The sequence below is a fragment of the Dromaius novaehollandiae genome, chromosome 17 (genome assembly GCF_036370855.1).
Source record: "Dromaius novaehollandiae isolate bDroNov1 chromosome 17, bDroNov1.hap1, whole genome shotgun sequence".
Lineage (NCBI taxonomy): Eukaryota > Metazoa > Chordata > Aves > Casuariiformes > Dromaiidae > Dromaius > Dromaius novaehollandiae.
The window spans coordinates 8,920,740-8,943,300 of record NC_088114.1 but is presented as its reverse complement, the minus strand read 5'-3'; the positions used below and the strand labels follow the sequence as shown (position 1 = coordinate 8,943,300).

Genomic DNA, 22,561 nt, shown 5'->3' with positions numbered 1-22,561 from the left:
GAATTTCACAGAGTTATTTCTTGCATGGTCCTTATTTAGGCACTTATTGTTGGAATATCCGATACTCAGGAGTTACTATTTAGGCACTTGTATTTAGCTTTCTTCTTAATTTCAGCTGCAGAGTCCATGCCTTGCACACGAGCAGTTTGCTGGGGTATCAGCGGTAACCTGTTTTGACCACATAGACAGACCTTACTCAGCCTTCCCTCTGTGGCCCAAGTGGTCTGAAACCTTGGATTGAGATTTTTGATAAAAGAACATTACTACAGGTTGTAAGTCCTCTTTCTATAGATTCGCATTTCCTTAAAATTTGTTGTTTCTACAAATGTTTCCCGAAAACATACTTCTCTTCAAGGACAGCTGAAGCAAGTGAATGGAAAAGTGTGCAGATTCAAAGCGAGTTAATTAAAAAGTGAACATGCACAAAATATTTTGTGGTATTTAAACAGCTGTTTACGAAACCCAGTACGAGCACCTCACAGAGGAATGATATATATCTTCATTTTGCAAGTGACAGTCTTTGACAGCACAACTATACACAGATATCAAGAGGATCACACACAAGTACAAGGGACGGTGCCTCCACTGTGCCTCCTACTAGTGCTGTTTTTTAGCATGCTTTTATCGTGTCTGGCAAACTACCTATTCGACGTAAACAGGGGCAGTGCCAAAATACTGACTTAGTGTTTAATATACAGCTGCTTTCATGAGAAAAACGAAAAACTTCGCAATGTATTATAGACAAGCCCTGTTTTGGGGCCAGTCATCTTGAACTGGTGGTTTGAGCGTCCCTCTGCCACCTGGGAGAATCAGCTTCCAACGCAGGTTTGGGCCAGCGAGGTCTGGCAGCGCTGGAAGCGATAGCCTCTGCCTCATGCTAAATCAATTTAGAGCAGCATCAGAGTCTTAAGGGAAAGAGTGAGCCTCAGCAGCTGGTACATGGTGAGGCAGAAGGCAGCTTAAGAGGGAAAATGACAACCCATAAGGAAAAGCAACCCCAGCTCACACTGCTCATGATCTCAAAAGACTGCGATGGCATGCACAAAGTTATGGGCTGGCTAAATAAAAGAAACCTGCCCCCACACATGCACAGAAAAGGGGCTAATTTCTTAGAACCATTTATTTGAGAGACAAAAGGAAATTTCTTAATAGCCAGCAACGGAGGAAAACAGTCCAATGATTTATTGGCTTAGGGACTCTAAAAAGAATTCTTCAGCCTTTTTCCATTAAGATTTTGAAACCAATGCTATAGCCAGTGGGAAATTGCTTAATTCCCAAACTGTGCCCTCAGTCATAAAATCTGTGAAGATGATGCATTATTATTTATGTGGTGCCACGGGCATGCATGGCATTTTACAGACAAATAGAAGATATGGCATCTGCCTTTAGAAGCTTCAGTGGATCCAGCTGTTCATGTGTATGGGAAGCAGTACTCAACTGCTTTGCAAGTATACATTTGAAACTCCGTGCTGGAGCAAATGTTCCTCATCAGTAGATGAATTAAGTAATGATACTCACCTGGGATGTGGGAAACATTTCGATAGCACGATACTTATGAGATGCATGTCATTATTGTCTGAAATTTTGTGACATCATTTCATAAAACTTTAAAACTTTTCAAGTAATATGTTATTTTGCAATGGCTTTGTGATTCAAATGCACTCAGTGTTGCATTATGAATTTCTGATAACAATATGTATGATAGCATCGTGTGACAGTGCCGCTATGAAATCAGACATAAACTGTAACCTGCCAAACAATTTCTTCTCTTGCTGTAGGCAAACAGCACTGGGAAGGAGCTCACAGCTTCCATCACACAACTCCAAACATACAACACAAATTATTGAAAGAAAATCATTCTTAAAATTATTGCAGAAAAAAACATTTACTGGATCTCCACAATAACTTCACGTAGTATATAAAAATACACCCTTGTTCTAATCTACTATTAGAAGTGAGCAGTTACAGCTCTTAGTAAGAAACATATTTTTTGATCATTCACCTAGAAGACAAAACTTTATCATGGTAGAGCTTGCAGTAACAGTGATTATTGTCAATAAGCACAGGCAGGAATTGTTAAATGGGTTAGACAGTCTCATTCAGATTTGCATACAAGATAAGCACACAGGTTCACCTACAACCTTTACACTAGTAATTAGGGAATACGTGACTCACTGGCTGAACAGACAGGGTATCATCACAGACATCTATGCCCCGTACATTTGTTATGAGAGTTAGATGTAATGCGATTCCAGGAGTTTTCATGTTGACGCTACTAAGCCACTCACACCCTCTCTTACTTCTTACACTGATCTGTACAGTATCATCTACGTGCCTGCCTTTTCAGACAGCTGAGCGGCACAAAGGTACCCAAATATACAAATAATCATACAAGCTCTATATGAAGAAATGTCACTGTACATATGAGTAAGGCACATGTAAATAGAAATGGTCAATTAAACATCACTGTTACATTGCATACACATGCAAATGTGTCCCGGCCCTGTAACACCAGCCCTACAACACTACTTATACCTAGGATACTCGTTAGGAAGAGACAAGACCAGCAACATCACCCTCCTCTGAAAATGAGTGTTTTTTCCTGCAACAATGTCTTATAGCTCAGAGTTCACAAACAAGAGGATATTGACTTTTTGTTGAGACTGGTAAAGGGTCACAATTCTTTCTAAAATGCAATAATTTTGTCTTTCATCATTTTATGTAACACACAAATAAAAAACTATGTATGGGGGCGGGTGAGGTGGAAGGAGGCATCTCCCACCGATTTTGAAAACTCTCCCCACTCATGTCCTTTAATCCCCAGGAGAGGACCATCTACTAGCTGAAAGCCGCTCCCAAAAAACACCACCAAAACCCCCTCCCTAAAAAGGTAAAATCAAATTCAAGAAGCCCCCAAACAGATTGCCTAAGGCTCTGTCATGTCAGTGTTGTCCCTGGCCAGGTACAAGACAGTCCTGTACTCTAAGCCTATTTTTTTCTTTATGTTCTGCATTTCTTTCATGCCAGTGGATATGCAATAGGTAGTGTAAACCTCTGCAATCAACATCAACAGAAGTGAAAGAATTAGCTGTAAAATGACTTACGGAGTAGCCTCTTCCTGAAAGCGATTGAGCAGAACTCTGTGGGAGGAAACAATATGCCACAGTAAGTAATGCAAGAGATTCTCTGTAATGTAAGATAAGAATCATTTTGAGCTTCCCTCCCCCAGCCCAATACTCCTCTGGGGAAAACTTCACAATCACAGCTCCTCAAATTATTTTCTGACATTCTGCATGCTGCCACAGGAGTAACAGCAGAAGAGCATTTCCAGGTGATGGCTCCAGGGCGGTTTCAGACAGGGTTTCATCAACTACAGCAGGGCTTCAGCAGCACCTTCCAACTATGGTAAAAGCTTTCAATGTGGGATACATCTTCGCAGAAACAGAGACTCAAGAATGCATTTAAGTATGCATTTTAAACCGTCCCTCTTCAGTACGTAACTGCAGCTTCCAAGGAATATAACACGTGTATAACGATGCTTTCCTCAATCAGGCCTGGACATTTTTTGCCTCATGGACTCCAACTTGCAATCACATAGCCATATATCCCACTTTCCATTCCCCTCTACGCATTCATGAACCTCCAGCCTTCATCGCTGCAGCATTTCTCTATGACAGCTCTATCCAAAACAACAATAGCAGCAAAGCACTAATTTATCATCTCTCAGAGCTTTAATAAGTAGTCTGTCCCTTCTGAATAAGTTAAATTACACTGTTTACTTTTGCTCTTCGTTCCATCTCCTCCTGCTCCTTTCTCTCTCTAGCACATCCTTATCTACTTCACGTGCTGCCAAATCATTTGATTCTTTTCCCTTTCATTATATTATCCCCAGTGACTTGGATCTTTTTCCCGTCTTTAAAACCCAGTACTGTTGAGCTGCCAGTTTTGGCGCTCTCAGAAGCAGCTAAATGAGTTCTACCTCTAATTCCAGCTGCTGTTATACGCCTTCTTTTTGGAAATGAGAAACAGCCTAGAACAGTGGCAACATATGACAAGGAGGGAGCAGCACCACGCGATCCAGCAAGTATTCTGCAGGCCAATTTCCAAGTGTGATTTATAATCATGATGCCCTCACTACGTGATTTTATTGAACAAGACTTGGGAGTCTTCTCTACCCTGTTTCCAAGACTGGTGTTCTAATGGGCACCAAAGCCTGAACAAAAATGCCAAATTGTTCCAGGCTGATCTTGAGGATTGTTCGTCTTTTTGCAGCAATGCCAAAAGTTATTTATCAAGTTACTAAATCACTACAACAACACAGCTCCCCCAAAGTGATTGATGCAAACCGATTGCAGGCTACTGCAACCACTTGTGATTTCCCACCAGTAAGATGCATCAGCAGGGGAACCACAGTTCCTCTGCACCACCAATTTTCAAACCTACTGACCAGAAAATACCTAGATACGTTCAGAAACCTTTCCAAATGCTTGCACTCAAGGAAAGACAACTCTTTTGTTCCTCATCCCATGCACACCCTGTGCTGCTGCCTTGTAATTGCCCTAAACACCAAAGAAGCAATTTGCCAGTCAACTACCCGTGGAGAAGTTTCCAAAATGAGGAAGAGACAACAGCAACGTCCTACAACTGGGCAGGCATGCCCCTGGAGGACGGAGGGCCCCCCAGCAGCCTGACCATCAACCCTCGCTGCCTGGCACACCGTACCAGAAGGAAGGAAAACCGAGACACATCGGTCTGCAGCTAATGTGTGACCAGATGCCAGTTCCCACCCCATGGCACTGCACGCAACTCCCACACTGCTGTCCCACAGAAGCTCAGGAGATCTCTGTTCAGCAGGGAAAGGAAAGCTTTCACAGGGAAGTCTGCCGCAGTAATAACAAATTAAATCGCTTACAGTGCTTAACCTTCAGCCTCTTGAATATTACACGTTGATTTGGCCTCTGCCTCCAAACACTACAGAAAGCTACAGAGTTATTTATGAATCTTTTTAATGTAAACCACCTAGAAATAAAGTTAGGTACTGATGGAGTGAAGGGCAGTAGCTCTTATCTCTTTGAGATATTAAGATAAATCCCTGCCTCCACTTAAGTGCTAAAAAACCCCAAACTCCACAGAATTCATCACGTTGTATAGAAAAAAGATTAACAATATCCTGCTATCTACTCAAGTATGTTGAACAGCTGTTATCTATATACGCAATTGTCTGACACTTTTGATAGCTTGATCAGGCAGTTCACCTAAAGTACACAGAGAAATGAGGACAGGGTAAATTATCTGCGCTGAGAAGTGGGAGGGAGGGAGGGAGAAAGGGCAGCATTTCCTCTTCCTCCTCCCAGTCTGTTCAGTTCTAACACACAGACTGACAAAGTCTAAAAAATTGGAAATAACGACCAAAAACAAAACCAGGAGGTTTCATTAAAAGTTCCTCCCTGGGGGAAATGACCTCCCAGAGTTTTCACTTTAATGCCATTATTTTCCATTTTGAGACTTGTGGACCCCCAAAATATTTTCCAGGAATGAAGCAGGCCCTTGGACAACAAATTCAAACATGCTAACAGCAGACACACTTTTCTTGGATAACTTTCAGGGGTCCTAATCTGTCCAAGAGCCCCAGGGGTCTGTAGACCACTGACTTAAAACCACTGAGTAGAAAAGAATGAAAACAACTGCTGAATAGTGTTACATCAGAAATAATTAAAATTAAATGGCAATTTACTCTGGCATTTTTCATACCTCAGAACTTCTCTCTCCCTTACAATTCTAACACTAAATTTCTAGCAAAGCAGGGGGAAAACAATCTTTTTCCCCTCTGCATTTTTATTGCATGTATGAAGTTAGTAACTGGTGAATACTTTGGATTCAACTCTTAAAATCTTTTACGACATTCAGATTCATGCAGAGCAATGCCCTATGCTCTCCACAGCTATCTGCATACTTTTTTTGTGCATCTAACACAAACCTCTACAGCTTTCTACGTTAGCTGGGAACACTGTGGGCTCTTTAGGAGAATCCACACCAAACTGCCACGCGTAGAAACTTTGAAAGCTGCAGCAAGTATCTGCTGCGAGCATCAAAGCAGAACAGTTTGTGTGCAACTGTGATGGATGTTCCTGAAGAGAAAATATTTTCGGGTTGATATAAACATAGCTCAATCTATATGTCTTTATATCAAGATCAAATAGTAAGGAAAGTAATCAATAGGGGCTGCAATATAAGAAATCTTAGTGGAAGTTTAGCTTGGCACCTACCCAAGCTAGAAGAAACCTCCTCTGACTATGAATGACTGCTTCTCTAGCAAGAGCACTTATAAGGGCAAATCTCCAGCTGGAAGGACTTTCGCAGACTCTCTTACCTAAGGGACAGGAGTGCTGATGCAGAGAGCTATTGTGAAAGTCTTAGTCTCAAAATAGTTTACTTGCCATTCCTATTTCGGTCACCTTTCTCCTCTGGAGGCATCTCGACGGCAGGGTATGGTGGCACCCAGCAGCAGCACGCTGACGCAGGGCCGCCTGACCGGCACGGCACCCCCCTTGTAGCTCTGGTCCACCTGAGACTACGACCCAAAGCAGCTCTTACGGAACGAGGCTTTAACCCAGGCACCAAGGCAGGTTCGGTTTGGCCTCCGCAGATCAGACTGAAGGAAGCATGGCAGGTAGGAAAGACACGGCCAAACATGCAACTCCAAACCAGACGACCGCGACCCTACCTGCTCCGCTGTCCCCAGACGAACGCGCACCGCTGCCTTATCACGCCTTGCCAAACCCCTCAGGCCTGCACAACTCAGCGCTGCTGGAGAAAGATGATGTGGAGCAAGAAATGCCCACGCAACCCTGAAGCTGCACAGGGCAGGCGGCCAGTGGAAACGGCCCGCGAGCCTCCAGCGAGGCGGCTGCAGCGAGTGCCAGGCCCTCCCTGCCCGCTCGGGCACCAGCTTTCACGCCTCCCCGGCCTCTCGGCACTGTCAGCAACACCCCGCGTTTCTCGGGGAGACCGTTACCAGATAGGGGCAAAACCAGTGCGGTCTGTGCATTTAACGACGCAGAAGTGGAACTACAGTGCTAGATGGCATTTGTGCGTAAAGATAAATGGGTTATAATATTTTGCAGATGATGTGCTCTTTTACAGCTAAAGGTTTTTCGTTCCTTTTAAGCCCAAGGTTAAAAACAAAACCAGGGAGCACAGACAAGACATTTCAGTTATGTCACAGAGTGAATTATTTCTATCCTGGGATGGCTCTCGTGTTAATTATGCTGGATGTAAAAAAGAATACACCTTTCTGGCAGCAAAGACAAGATCTTGTTGTTGAAAAACTCTACTATCCCCCTCCCAACGTCCTTGAGATCTTAAGCTACACTGCTATTTTATTTAAAAGATTTCTTACTTTATTCCTTATAAACACCATGATTGCCATTTAGAAAAGAAAATCATGACAAAAATCTTGCCAATAACCTTCACCAGGTTTTCCAAGATCATCTATTAAATTGACGGGAAGAGTTATTTCCCTTGTATAAATAAAAGCGTGGCCTTCCACTGCATTCTCACAGAGCAAAAGAAACCAAGGCACCATCCGCTCAGTTTCTTAAAGCCACTGGGCAATTTTTTGAAATAGAAAGACAGACCCAGAAGGGCTTTAAAATCTATGAATAATCTGGGTAACAGGACACCTCGAGTCAAATCCTCTCTTTCAAGGTTTTAACTCTTACATCCTTGAGGTATGCCCTAATCATAAAGCAATTTGGTGGCAGTACGGCTACAAAATCAGCTCATTTTTCACATCCCCTCCCCTCCCTTCCTCTTTTGTTAAAAGCCCCAAACTGAGATATTTCAGAAATGTCAAGAGTTCATTTCAACTCTTCTGAAATGTACTACTTTCGTTGGCTAAAACCAAAAATATACCAAACAGCTGCACAACCTTCAGTTGTTGAAATAGCTGTTTTGGGCAAACAGCTACTGCTCCAAAAAAGAACCTCCCAGCACTATTATTTCCATCTCCACTTTACAGCATGGAAACAGAGGCAGACAAAGACTTAGACGTGCCCAGGGTCACCCAAGGAGACCACAGCAGAGGAGGGAACTGAAATCCATTTCCCAACGCTCATTTAGTGCCTATTCTTCCCTTGCTAGATCACAGGCCTAAACTGACCATATGGCCCAATATAGCAAGCCTGATGTGGCATGGTTGGCACTCAGTGGAATTAATCAATGATATGGAGAGAACTATTTTTTAATTATGTTTTACTACACTCTTCAGGAAGAAAACTCACCTCAGCTGTATCTGTCTTCCAGTATGTCTCAATTACTCCAATTTGTACTCAGCCTGGATTGAGATACAAGGAAGCAAGTATGTCTACCAGACTATCTGGTCATTTATAGAACATTCGACAACAGAATACTGGGTTAGTTTTGATTACTAGAAAATCTAGTATTTCCTTTTCCAAGAACATGTTTACAAAACTTTTCTGTCTTTAGATGAGAGCGGTAGTGGGAAGGAGGGAGAAAGGACAGATGGGAGAAAGACACCCCAGGCCTTAACAAGGAGAATCTTAATACAGTTAACTTCTGTAGTCACACCCCTGTCTGCTTAATACAATGAGCTCAACTGACTCGCGAAAGGTCACACAGTGCATCTGATGTTCACTTAGATTAGAAACCAGGACCTGACAAGATAACCACAATGCATGGTGAAAGATTTTGGATGTCATGCAGAACTTGACTGATGTTCCTTCTTCAGTTCACTTATTCTATTATGGTGGCTAAACAAAGGGAGTTATGCTAGGAGATACTGCCAAACAGATTTTTAAAAAACAGTTCAGTAAGCTATAAAACTATGCAAGTTCTAAACATCTGTAAGTGGCCTGATAAGCTAAAGAAACTGAAACAGCTTCCAACCAAGAGGACATTTAGATTCCTAGAGTTGACAGCCATGGAGAGCAGGAGGAAACAGTTGCTGGCTAGCAGTCAACAAACCATCTTTCACATACAATAAGTCAGGTAACCGTGTGAAAAGACTCCAAATTCCTGAAATTCGCAGCATGTGCACAAGTGCTGCTCCCATTCAAACCATCGCTCTTTGGACCAGCTTCCCAAAGCCTCCCTCACACTCTTCCTTCTTGCTAGCTATGCTCCGCTACCCAAAGCTTCATGCAAGTCATGGCAACTTTTCTCATAATTTCTGTTGCAGTGGTTTTCATGCAAGCATTTGGCGGGACCCAAAGACAGATGTACAGAGCAAACTGTCCAGATCAATGCTACTTGCAAAGTTTTGCAGCCCTTATGCATGTGTTGTTATTCAAACCAGTTTCCCAAGACTCATGGTTTGACAGGGAGTCTTAAAACTATCCTGTTGCTATCTTTATTCCACTAAGTTCTAGACTGCTCTTATTTAACTCTTTTCTCTTGACTCCTTGTGTTCACATCCAGGGACCGGCTTGAGCAGCTTTGTAATCCCTAAACCAGCCATCCACACATTCATTAGCAAAGAGACCTTAATGTGTGTGCGCACTCGTACATTCTGCACTCTTACCTGACATACTCAGAGGGGACAGAAAACGTATGCATGTAGACAGTTGGTTTTTTTCAGCTGCTATGAAGTTTTCCCAAAACAGAGCTCTGCTAAATACTGGCTAAATGGGTAAAGCCTTCCACCATCCTGCCCAGAGGCTTCATGCAGCCTTGCTGATGGAGTCCGCTCTTGACCCATGCTCTGCCCTCCGCTCCCCAGCGCTCTGACCCCACCACAGTGCTGGCAGCGTACCTCAGAGCTGATTCACAATTCTCCTGGCTATCTGCAAAAACACTGCTGCTATCACAGCAGCATCCACAAGTCTAACCGGGATCAGATCTGAGTGTGTTTTACCTGGCAAACAAAGGACAGCGTGTGCCCTCAGTGTTTACGCTCTGTGCACAGCTATCACAGGCTTTCCAAAAACTCCTTCAACGCACCACCCTTACTCAGTAACACCACCTGCTACTGCACCGAGGTTTTCCTGACCTTAAACATGCCAAGCTATTCTGTCCCGCTGTCACCCAACCCAGAGCAGAGATCAGGCGTCCCGCCTGTGCCAAAGATTGTGAAGTGGATAAATAAGGAGCAGTGGCGCAACTGCGGTCCTGTTCTCACTTCAAAGGCTCATTTGATCATGCTCCTGGAAAGGGACTTCAGCCTTGGGCACACATCATGGACCTGCAGCCTTGTATCCAGCCACTGCTTCCGTCCCCTTGCCCCAGGAGGGAAAGCATGGCACAGAAAATAGGAGGGAAGGAGGAGACAGTGACCTGCGACGGCACACAAAGAAGAGCAGAACACAGTGAACTGTTTGAATTAGAAATCACAGGAGTTATTTTGTATTCATCTACCAGAGAGAGAATTTTATATCTAGTCTATACAATATGCTAAACACTTATCAAAGAACATTTAGAGACGGCAGAATCTCTGCATTTCCTAAAAGGCTGCTTTCTGTTTATTACGTTTAAAGAAAAACAAACAAACAGGAATAGGATGATGGAAAATTAGAAGAGATAGCCTGGGGGATGGGAGATGAGAGGAAAAAGCGCTGAACAACTTAGTAGCAGCACTTGCTGGTTTTTCACACAGCTGAAGTCAATTCCTTGGAAAGGAGAGTTTTGACTCTTAAGTGGCCAGCACCTCTTGCAACATATTTCCTAATCAGTGAGTATTTATGGTCGATATTTTATATTTCCAATTTCCCCCTAAGGGCTCGTGAGAAAGCAGCACACCTGCCAACCTTTTCAGCTGGGCCAATAATTGCCAATTTGCTCTTTGCCTTAGTATATCACTCAATTTAGCCCTGGCTGTGCCCTGCATACATCCTCATTCATCTCTGTGCCCCCATGACAATTAGAGTGTTAGCTTCAGCTAACTAGGGCAACTATTCTACTAGGGTTGGAAGACAATTATTAGTCTATTTTCCCATCTTGTGGCAACAAAATTGAGAATCCATGACAATTACATTCAGCAATTCTGCACTCTGCCGCCTGCTCCCCCTCCTCGCCCCCACCCTCCGAATATTTCAAATTATCATAGCTCTACTACCACATTCAAATTTTCCATGTTCACAGGGAGTGAGGGTTCTATTTAAATGATAATGAGGGACGATCCATTCAATTTAGTGAGGGAGAAAATCCATTAAAAAGCAGGCAGTTCTTAAGCTGATGGGTCAAGAAAAAGATAAAACCCTTTTTTTAAAGCCATTATACAAGGCTCCGTGTGGATTTTTTGGACTGTTCAGGACATCAGAAAAGATTAGGACAATTATGGAACACGGGAAAAAACAAAACAAAATGCCCAAATCTTCCACTTTTACTTGGGTCAACACAACAAAATAGCAAAACGGCTTATCTGCCTCTTAGTTCTCTGGTAACTTCCAATTACCTCACTACAAGAGACAGCACGGGAAAATCCTGTTTTGGAAAAAGGCTGCTGACTCGGTGTTGGTTGCAGAGGACCCTGAGAGTACATGTGTAATGGGAACTTTAGCTTTATAATGGATTTTAAGGGAATTTTGCATCAACGCTGAACGCTGACAAGTGGCAAATTCCCGTCTCCTTTTGCCCTCAGCACACAATCCCTTGTGCAAACCTGTGTTAAAACTTCTTCGGCTTTCTGCTCGTAAGGTCCATCAGCTGAAGGACGAGACCAGCCTCAACAAATCAAACTTCTGCAGCCAGAGATGATTTCACTAGATCGTAATAAGCATTTTTTTCCCAATGACCCATAATAAATGGCCCTCAGTGCAATGTCTGGAGAGAGGTACTATACGATACAGGCGACCGCTGTTTCCCTGCGACGCTCCTTCCCCGCAGAACTTCCATCATGTCAAAGACCGAAGCAAAACGCACCGTATTTTGTTGTGGATGGGCTGACGGCTACACGCATACTTGTGTGCATGTGTGTGCAAGGCACAATCAATCATTTGCTTCCGTTTTCTTTAGAGTGCAATTATTTCATGACAGACCAGGCCACCTCTTGCCTTCATGCTCCATTAGAGACTAATGACATGCATTAATGTAAATAAAGAACAACTTATTGGCATCGCATTGAGTGAGTCACCTCAAGAAACAAATCACCCAGAGGAGCTAAGCTGTTCATAGCAGCACCTTCTCAAAGGAGGCCTACAACGGAGCCGGAGGGAGGACGCTGCCGCTCCTTAGGCAGCAATGCTGAATGTTACAGCCGGCGCTTTGGTACACGTATTTCCCCGCACGCCTGCTGTGTACCACGGAGCAGCCAAACCCACCTCTACCGCCTCATTCACTCCGTTGTTGTCCCAGGTCAACGGGGACAGCGATGGGAGGGAAAGGCGGCCTGAAAAACAGTCGTGAAGGCCAAATGCACTGAGAAGCAGCAGGAAAGAGACTCGGGGAAGAGCACAAAGGAGCCCAGGTGACTCCAGAGGCGGCCCAGCTGTCCGCAAGGAAGAGCGGCCACCCCGGGACACTCGTGCAGTCAGACCTCAACTTGTAATCACCAGCCACAAGGAAAAACCCTCTCTGTCGTCCCTTTACATCCTTTCTGCCCAATGGGTTTTTAAATCCTCAGAGCGCCACACGTAAGGGGTTGAGTCAGTTCACTCGCACACCATCTATTAAAACAGCCCGCGAGGAAACAGAGCCACAGAGCAACCCAAGGACGAGTCACAGGCTGGGCAGCAAAATCTTGCACGACTCGACACGCAGCAGCGTGCCGCCGTTTTCCCCCCTCCCCTGCTGCCTCACTACACAAAGTCTGGAGCCCTATTTCTTTGCACGAAAATTGGGAAAACCAGCTGATTGCACCAAGGGGACTTTCCAAGACGTTCTGACAGTCACTAAATAGACTACAGAACATTTACTAGTACGTGAAGAAGCGTTATACGTAATTAAAGCTAAATTGCACTCGTCAAATAATGAACGAAGTGCGTTCCATGATTCATGAGCCTTACTTTTCAAACTGTTTAATTACTAATTTGAAAAATTCTCATTTGCAACGGGTCGCCAGGTCATTAGAGCAACTTCAGCAGAGCTCCCCAGCGTGCCCTGGCCTTCAGGCACCGCCTCCATGTCCCCATTGACCGAGAAGAGTGCCTACTCCCCACTGAATGCAGGGGCTGAGTAACTCGCTTTGAAGGTTTTGAGGGCATTAGGCACTCCAGCTCCTTTCCTACAGGCTCAGCCTGTGACTTGTGGGCAAAGGGAAAGGAAGAGAAAAAACTTTAAGTGCATTGGCTTAATGAGAAAAGTCTCCAAGACCACTTAGTGCTTTGACCTAAGCTAATCGTTAAGTCTGAATACGTTATTCCTCTCCCAGCCCCCACGGCACGGTGCAGCAATGCTACTGGTTGCCCCCATCACATACCTGTCGCAAATGGCCAAGGGGAGGGAAAGGAGAACCTCATAAATACACACACAAACAGTGGAGACCACTGTTGTCTACCAGCACAGTCACGGACACCCTGCGCAGAAAGGTGATTTGTCCAAAAGGGACCCCCCCCTCCCACCCCGGCGGCCGAGCACAGGTCCCTGGTCCTGGAAGCACATCTCAGGACATGCTATTCTTCTCCTCCTCCCACTGCGTCGGCTGTTTACAGCGCTCCATTCGCACTCAAAACATGTAGAGAGAATTTTCCCCAGTCACATTTCCCTGTCAGAGCTGTCAAGCTGAATCCCGCTTTAATCTGCCAAAAGCACTTTTCTGCTGACATTTTTAATAAATACTTTCAGCTTTTAAACACATTTGTGGGAGCCATTTTTCCCCCTTCTTCTCCCTTCTCCTCTTGTAGAATGGGCTCTGAAAGCCTTAATAGCAAATACATTACACTTATCAAAGGCTTTCCCCCCCTCTTCCTTTTGCATCCTGAAGCGGAGGTAGTGTTTTCAATTTTAAAGCTAAATTAACTGTCCAATTGAATTTAGCTGGTGTGAGCCGTTTTCTGTGACAGGTTTTAGTTATGAAGCATATTTTACATTAATAGAACTCAACATGAAAACCACTCGCTCTGGGATTTCAGTGGCTTACCACTGAAATGGCAAATTTAATATTTCAGACATGCTCGTGCCAGCGTTTGATTATTGTTCTTCATTTAAATCTCTCCTAACGGGAAAGGTCCTAATTAGTAAAAAATCATGTTTTAATGAAGGCGAAATGCTAATTGCTAACACAAAAAGCCTTCATATAAAATTATCCCAGCACTGCCATTGATTTCTTGGTGACTCAAAAGCCCATTTGTGTGTTTACACACTAAGGCACCGTTTGCTTTTGTTTTATCATAACATTTCACTCAACATACTATCGCATTTCCTGAGAGAAAGACAGCTCTCCCCCCAAAAACCTTTGGTATCTTGGAGGCAGGAAGCATAAAATTAGATGAACTGACTTTGCACCCAAAGTATGTAATTATGTGCAGTAGCTAAAACCAAAAATACTGTAAAAAGCTTTTTAACAAAACTTCTTTCAAAAAAAACCCAAACCCAAACATCAAGCCATTTCTCCCTGAGGAATAACAATTCCATTTTGTTTTCCCATCTCTGATCTCTTGCTTATCATACTATTTGCACCATGATTATAGTGTTTGCAAGGCAGCTCAACCACTTATGCCATAACACTCAATCATGACATAAAAAAAAAAAAGTTATTACACAGTGACCTCTGGATGCCAACATTTGTTCAGCAAGATTTATGAAAAGCCATGTCAGCAGCGGGAATTGCCGCGACGAAGCGGTGCTTTCTCCTGAGTGGTACTTACATCACTGAGCCGGTCCCTGGAGCTGCTCCGCTGCGAGCTCGTGGCCTCCCTGATGCTGTCCTCCTCGCTATTTCTGCCACTTCGGCTTGTGGGGACCTTCATCTAGAGGGAGAAGAAGGGGGGGAAAAAGTGGGTTTTCAAGCACTGCTCTGCTACCTGTTCCCGAGGTCACTGACGGCAGTTCGTTGAATGTTTTACTCCTGCGCGCACGGCGCTGTGGAGAGGACGCTTGCCAGCGCGCTGAAGATGTGCTCGGCCACACGCCTCCGCGCTCCCTGTCCTTAACACGCAAGCGAACGGGTGGCCTTAGCATGTCAGGTGGCAGTAAGGCTGCGCCCAAGGCCCACGGCCTGATGTGATGAGGGAAGTCCTCTTCACCCTTCACTACCGATAGCGCTCGGCACAAACGCCCCCGCCGCGGCCGAAGCCCCAAAGCTCCGGGCAGGCTGCGGGTGCTGCGCGGGGGCAGCCGGGGCACCGCTCCGGGCTCAGAGAGCCCCGGGCAGCCCTGAAACCCTAACGCAGGTGCTCGCTGCTCCTTGCTCCAGCATGAGTTTATTCGAAGTTGGTGTTTGGAGACGTGCCTTGGTGCCAAGTCCGGCACTGCACAACGGCCAGGTGCCAACACACAACGGGGGACGTAGGCCTAAAAGCTTGCTTATGAGCTGCATAATGCACCAAATTTGAGGCAGAGCATGATGACTAACTTTTACAGCCGAGACTGGTTCCCTAACCATTAAATCACCCTTATTCCTCTGCTTGAAGGTTGGCTCGTACCGGCACACAGGACACTAAGTCTGAGGTGACGCTGCTGGAAATCACAGCAACTTTCAGCTCACATCTGCAAAGAGTGTTGCAGGGGGAGGAGGAGGAGGAGAACGGGATAGATATGTCATTCACAGCTTCATTCCTGGGCTCATTTACTAACAAATTATTCTGTTAATTCCCTTGTGAAATATTGGGTGGAAAGAAGTGTTTAATTTATTAATAGGTTCTATTCATATCAGTTTGGTTCCATTTAAATTACACTATTTAAAATGTCGGCTTGTACAAATTGGTACTTTTAATGGCAGTAAAATCCCCTTGTTTCTTGCTGTCCTATTTCAAGGCAGAGTCTCCGGCTCGGGAGTGGGAAGGTTTCGCTCATGGTGCTCGAACATGACCCCAGCGCGTTCGGACAGCCCTGCCGCTCGGCGCCACGAGGGACGGCTTTCGGGGAACCCAGTCTAGCCCGGCACACGCAGCCTTGCACAGGCACGTATGTTAAAGCACAGAGGAAGCATTATGCTTGTGTTCAAGCGATAATACGTTTATCCTTGAAGTCCTTACTCTGCATCTCTTTCTGCCCCCTTACACCTCCTCAATGTAATTTTTTTCCCTAAAGAAAAGACTTTCAGACTCAGCCAGGCTGAAGCACTAGAATTATAAACTTGCTTGTGGCCATCTTTTCACACAAGGACTGCTCTCAGCGTCGGTGGCCTCTCTCACTCGTTGTAAACCACTTGTCCAATATACTGGCCACCTGCAAACTTTTATCAAGAGCGATTTTTCATCTTCGCTCCCACAGCAAAAGGTTACAACAACACAACGACGAGAGGCAATCCCTGCCGGGATCCGCTCGAAACACCCCCAACCCGCGACGAGTCTGCATTTGCGACAGCAGCACTTGTTATTAAGGCAGGTTTTAATCCACTTGCAATGCATCACGTTGAACCTGCATTGTTCCGTTTCCTTAATAAAAAGGCCAACAACATCAAGCACAGAAATCTAACTGTATTACACCAATCCCGTGACCACTACTTAGTTTTTAAACCTACATATCAATAAACCATTTTGAAAAGATCTCTTTTCAAATACCTAACATCAGTGGCAATCATTTATTTTATCCTCCTTTAGGTCTTTATTAACCAATTCTGCTTTCAGCCCTTGCATAGGATTCATGCCAAACCCATAGGTTAAACTGCATTACTCAGTTATAGACTTTCTAAAATACTGGCGCACCAGCTTTCTTCAGCCATCAGGATCTTCCTATACTCACTTGAAAATTAACTTTGCTGGTGCAGAGTCGTTAGCCAGTTCTTTGGAAACTCCTGGATGCAAGGCAGTCCAGCTTGCTAATTTTAAAGTGCCCAGATATAGTAGCTACTGTTAGCATCGTCTTTGGTTTTCACTGAAGATGGAACTATTTAATCATTATGGGACAGAATTACAACTTCCCCAAATACAGCACATAAATACCTGCTGAACTCTACCTTTCAGATTTCTGATCCATAACTCTTGCTTCCACCAAGCACCGGACCAAAGCTTCTCAAAACTATTATGCTTTCGACCTAAACAACTCTCAGACAGAAGCGAATTAAAGGAAAAATAAATGACGCCGTTCCAAATCCTTTAACCTTCCCAAGCTCACACGCTCACCAGAATTATCCACAAGGACTGAACTGGCAGCTGTTTAAAGTTAGCAGACTCACCCAATCTGTGAGCGGATCCCAACCTTTTGCTCTTTTTCTTGAGTTACAGTATACTCCCAACGCCACCTGTTTCTCTTCTCCAAATTTCATTAACGGGAAACTACACCTACACACGGTAACAAATTGAGACAATTTGACCTGACAAGGTCTTGCACGGGCAAGCAAATTAGAAGCATCACTGCTGCCATTAACCTTTCCAAGTAAATATCAATTATTAAACTTGCTGCACTACCTCTGTCCCCAGTTTGCTGCTGTGAATTAAGAGGGTCATCAGCCTTTTTGACAGATCTTGTTCATTTACACCTGCTGCCTGCCAGCAGGGGAGCCCGCACACCCGCAGCCAGAGCGCTGAGCCAAGCTGCCTTAATTCATCAGTAATTACCCTAATGAGCCACAGGCAGGACCCAACTAGGAGGACAAGTTGTTTTGCTAAATGGATGCATTGGTTTCATGGGCACTCTCTGCAGCCCAGGGTATTAGCGAACCGGTCAAAAGCTTGTTTTGTAAAGTTGCTTGTGGCTTCCCTGCGTGATTTCTAGTAATTTTCTCTGGGTGTTTTTGCTCGACTTGCAGAAATTCCTCCTGACCATATTACCCGACTGGGCTTCGCTATAAAGCCACGTGCTCCCTGCGCCCGGGAAAGGTGGTCACTTGCTTGGCTCCCGGCACCGCCACGTCCATGTCCCACGGCCCAGGGACCCGGCGAGCAGCTCCAGCAACACCTACGCGAACGACGCTGTGCCCTCTTCGACATGTTGCCAGTGGCTTATGCAGATGTTAACATCAGCCACCATTATTAAGTACTTCCAGTACAGAAGCCGAAGGATGGATCTAAAGGTACAGCAGAGAGGGAGGAGCAGTCTGAGCAAAGCTGCATTTCCACCTGGATAAAGCTGCCCTGCTGCTGTTATAGAAATGCTTTGAAATTGCTAACGAGCACCACGTAGGGAGAATCCCCTCTCCCGTTCGTTGCCTTGGTCCATTCAGAAGCACTTAGCTTATGGCTTATTTAGTAAATGTAGGTTGACTACATACATCACTGCAGGATGGCTAAATCAGAACGAATTAATAAGGCACAAGAGGAAGACTGAAATTATTTGATAATTTCTCTCTTCTGAAGGCCAAATTCTGTCCTCGTCCAAATCCTAGATGAGCAGGATGCTCACGTCGGTATCTACCGAGCAAAACATTCAAATAGGTGCCAGAGTTTTGCTCCACCGGAGCATGTTTCACCCCGAAGCCACGCTCGCAGCCGGGGCCGGGACCCATGCGCCGCTGGGCGTCCTGCAGCGTGAGCAAACATCACAACCCGTTCGGGTAACACCTCCCGCTCGCGCTGACGTCCCGCTCTGCCACCCGAACTGCTGCTGCCTCTCTGTCCCCCATGGCACCCCTCCCTGCTCTCCCTTACAGGGCAGGGGGTGTATCCAGGGGCAGGGTGGGGGCCTGCCTCTCCTAAAGGGCTTTTTATTTTTATTTTTTGATGATCCCTGCACTGGCTCTCAAGGCCAGCTTTTTAATCGTAATAGATCAGCCGCTCGCCATTCACGCCAGCCTTCCGCTGCCGGAGGAGAGCACGTTTTCACTTGGCGCGCCTATTTCCGAACCGCGGGCACACCACCCCTGCTCGTTATTAATAAATACACTTCGATTTATCAAGAGCTGCGCGCCGGAGTGCCACGGGGAGCCTGGGGCAAAAGGAGACAAATCCTTTCCTTAAGTTGTTGTGAAAGGTGCTGGGCCCGCCGCCCCTCACCCCCATTAACCCGGCGGAGCGAGCGCGCTCCTGCGGGGAGCACGGCGGCACGCTCCCGCTGATCTTGTGCCATCTCAATATATTTGTTCATTATCTTGCGCACACACAGAAGCATTTGGAAATGTACTCGGGGCACAGGCCAAATTGAATCATCTGCCTTCATTTTCCACGCGATCTGAAGCTACAGCTGCTACAACAGGCTGCGGGAGTTTTATTTTCCTTCCGTCACAGCTTTGCCTCCCCCTTAAAGCCGCAGCAGCCGGGCGCGAGCCCTCCTGCCGCTCCCGCGGGTCGCGCCTGCTCCTGGCAAAACGGGTCCTGCCAACACGCACGGGGGGGAATTATCGGCCGCCTATTCCTGGCGGTTGCAGAAAGCAGCTCCCTCCAGGGAGACGCGTAATTAAAATATTCATCTCCGGGATGCCTCTTCTGGGGGCTCCGACGGGGCTATTAAACCACGAGTCCTCTCGCCCTGCTGGCGGCAGGGACCGGCAGCCACCTCCTGCTCGGTGAGCCGGAGCCGTCCCCCGAAAAGCAGCCGGTGCCCCGACGGGCCCAGCCCCGCGCAGCGCTGGGGCAAACTGCATCCGCCCGGGAACACGCTAACTCCAAGGAAAAGCCTAATTCTTTCCAAAGCTCTGGAAGATCTGCCTTCGCATGTGTTGAGAGAAAGGCCAGACCAAACACAGCCTTCAGATTTAACGTTTTACTGACTTAATGGCAAATCTATTTTGGCACAAGCCCCGGCAGATAAGTAGGTACGGCTGAGAGGCATCCAAGACGCAACGCCGAGGTCCAGGCTCTCGGTCAGCGGCGGCAGGGATAAGCCCACCTTATCTGTTCGAAGCGAGGCCGCCGACTGCCCCTTCGCATCTAGCCCGCGTGGGATGACTTCACCACCCGCCCTGCCAAAGCACCCCTTGACTGCTGCAATAGGGCCCCTTTAAAGAGTAATTTTCTTTTTTGTGGATAACCTTTCCTACTATCACACACTGACTACTATGAGGATTGCTAAGAGCAACTATTCCAAAAACTTATAGGAGCTAAATGTAAAGCCTGTTCTCTTCCCAACAAAGAAAAAAATGATGCTTAAATTATATTTTGGGAAGACTTTTTTGGTAGCATATGCCTGCATTTTATCACCAGCTCCCAGATAAGCTAGTGTTTCTCTTGGTAGGCTATCAGCAGTAGTAGCTTTTTGCAATAGGAGACAGTAAACTGCCTTAATAAATATAAATGGACAATTTAATTAAAATATATTGGAGACTTGGAAAAAGTACTATTTGTGGTTGAAACAGTCTGTTAAGGGATTGCACTCAAGGCTAGTTCAGTGTATTTTAAGCAGGCAACAATAAGTGGCAGTGACATATACTGCACAGAGCTCTACCCCAATGATTAAAGACCACGCTGAAATTATAAACGTCTGTTTTCCAGAAGGAAAAAAATAAAAAGTCACTGAGCTGCCTCTGGTTTTAATGCTTGAAACAAAACAAACCATTTGGCTTTAAAAATGTACTACTTTAAACCTGAAAAGACCCATGTATCAAAACAAGGTGGAATCAGCTAAACACATTACTTCTGACTTGTTTCCTTGAAAATCCAGCCTTAATGCATTCTAACAAAATTTATCTATCCCAAGCATACCTCATAATGAGATCAACTGGGAAAAATATCAGGCTTGTTTGTATATTTTATACTTGCTCTAACTTGGCAGTTTGGAGATTATGTATTCCCCAGGTCCCTCCTTAAATCGTTTCACACGCTGCAATTTGATTTTCTTTGCTTGCCCTTTTCCACAATTTTTTTGATACATTTTATTGAGTTCTGGCTCAGAGGGAAACGTTCCCTTTGAATTAAGGGTGCAATCATTTTTTCCCTCTAAATAAGGACATATGGCACAGAAAGCAATGTTATGGTCCGAGGATTTTATGATTGAAGCAGGACTCATTTAAAAAAAATGACAGTAACATCAAGTTAGATTAGACTAGTTTTTCTAATTGGGTGGTGCTGCTGTGGCTGTCGTGATCAGCCACCTTAGCCAGAACTCATTTTAAAGACGACACATCAATTTTTTCTTCCTGCGATGAAGAGGAGAACAACAGAAGTCTTCTGACATGGAAGAATTTCTTTTGTTTTGTTTTTTACGTTCCTTCAGGAAACTGAGTGATTTTTAGAAGCGCAGTTTTAGCATTTGACTGGTATCCAGGCTACTGGTTTCTAACCCTGGCTTAGCTGCTGGTGGAAGGCAGCAACAACTTCCTGTAAAAAAGTAATATTCCTGGAAAATCAAAATACTCCAAAGCTAACGTTTGTTTCTCAGCTACCGGGGCAACGCTAGCTACTCGCTAATAACCTAGCTTTGCATCTTAACGCCTGCTGCCAGCCAGGAGGGCACAGTCCCTTCCTAAAAACACGCCCCGGCCTGGCTGGTCTCGCTGCTCCTGGGAGGGCGCCCGGAGGAGCGGGGCCCCGAGACGCCCCCTCCGCGAGGGCCGCCATCTCGGCAGCTCGCCGCCGTGCTCAGACGGGCACAGAGCTTCGCGCGGCTTCGAGGCTGGCGGCGGCCCCGGAGCGGAGCCCACACCGCTGCCCGTGCCCAGCATCGCGGGGCCGTCCGCGACGCCAGCGCTCAGGCTTATTTCGCAGAAGAGCCGGCGCTTAAGCGGGCAGGGTGGCTCCAGCGCACAGCTGCCGCGAGGCCTGCGCGCACGCTGCTCTCCGCGCCCCCCAGCCGCGCCTGGCAGATGGCGGCAGACAGCTGGGAAGATCCGTGTGCGATGCACGGCAGTGCCAAACCGTGCCGGCGCGGGGCTGCCGGGGCTACGGCGGGCGAGGCCGGTGCTGCTAACGCCGCGGGGCGCCTCGCGAAACCGGCCACCGCGAGCGGCAGCTCATCGGGCGCCGCCGCCCAGGCGGGACATAAGCAGCTGCGAGATGGAGAAGTCCGGACGCTCTGCGCTGCCTCGGTGAGGACAGCTGAGTAACCAGATCAACTTTTGGGGCACCTCTGGCTGGTGCCTGTAGGCGCGAAAAGACACTTGGTGACCGAGGTGACTTCTGCTGCCTGCAAAGCCGACGGATACGGATGACAGCAAAACCAGGGCTGGACAAGGGAGATTCATAAAACCATGAGCAAAAAGACAGTGTCTAACACTACTGCTGTAACTCTCGGCCAGAAGTTGGATGCTCTAACTACACTTTAATTTCGCTACAGGTCTAAAGGAAAAACATCCAATAAATACTCCGTGAGAGAGCTGAAAGGCTCCGAGCAAGTTAGTAAACCAGATTTGTAGCTTCGAGCTTCACATTAAGGGGATTCAGCCCCGTGATTCTCGGTTATAAAAGGCCTCCCAATATTCACCCGACGAGAAGCTGTCCGGTTCTGGGGGCAGTACCAGTCAGAGCTGCGGCACAGCTCAGCTCAGCCCAGCCCCCGCAACCCATGCCCCGAGCACCGCCAACGCCGGGGCTGCTGACCGCACCGCAGAGCTCGCTGCAAAGCCCCGGGCTCCGGGCTGCACTGGGGTATGATTGACTAAGCATCAATTTAGCAAGGAGAAAGCTGTTCAGCTGGA

General features: G+C 46.2%; 1 protein-coding gene across 23 annotated transcripts in view; it reads right to left on the bottom strand.

Annotated features, from left to right (window-relative positions):
- Positions 1–22,561, bottom strand: part of FBRSL1 (fibrosin like 1) — a 553,713-nt gene that overhangs the window by 290,064 nt on the left and 241,088 nt on the right. For 16 of the 23 annotated variants that reach the window (XM_064522069.1, XM_064522089.1, XM_064522082.1 and 13 more), the window contains 2 exons: positions 14,760–14,861; positions 3,105–3,140 (listed from right to left, as the gene is read on the bottom strand). The exons of 2 other annotated variants lie outside the window; for them this stretch is intronic. In XM_064522069.1, the coding sequence (XP_064378139.1) occupies positions 3,105–3,140; positions 14,760–14,861 (138 nt within the window). The remainder of the gene's footprint in view (positions 1–3,104; positions 3,141–14,759; positions 14,862–22,561) is intronic. 5 more of the 23 variants (XM_064522083.1, XM_064522088.1, XM_064522093.1 and 2 more) reach the window with 2 other exon arrangements.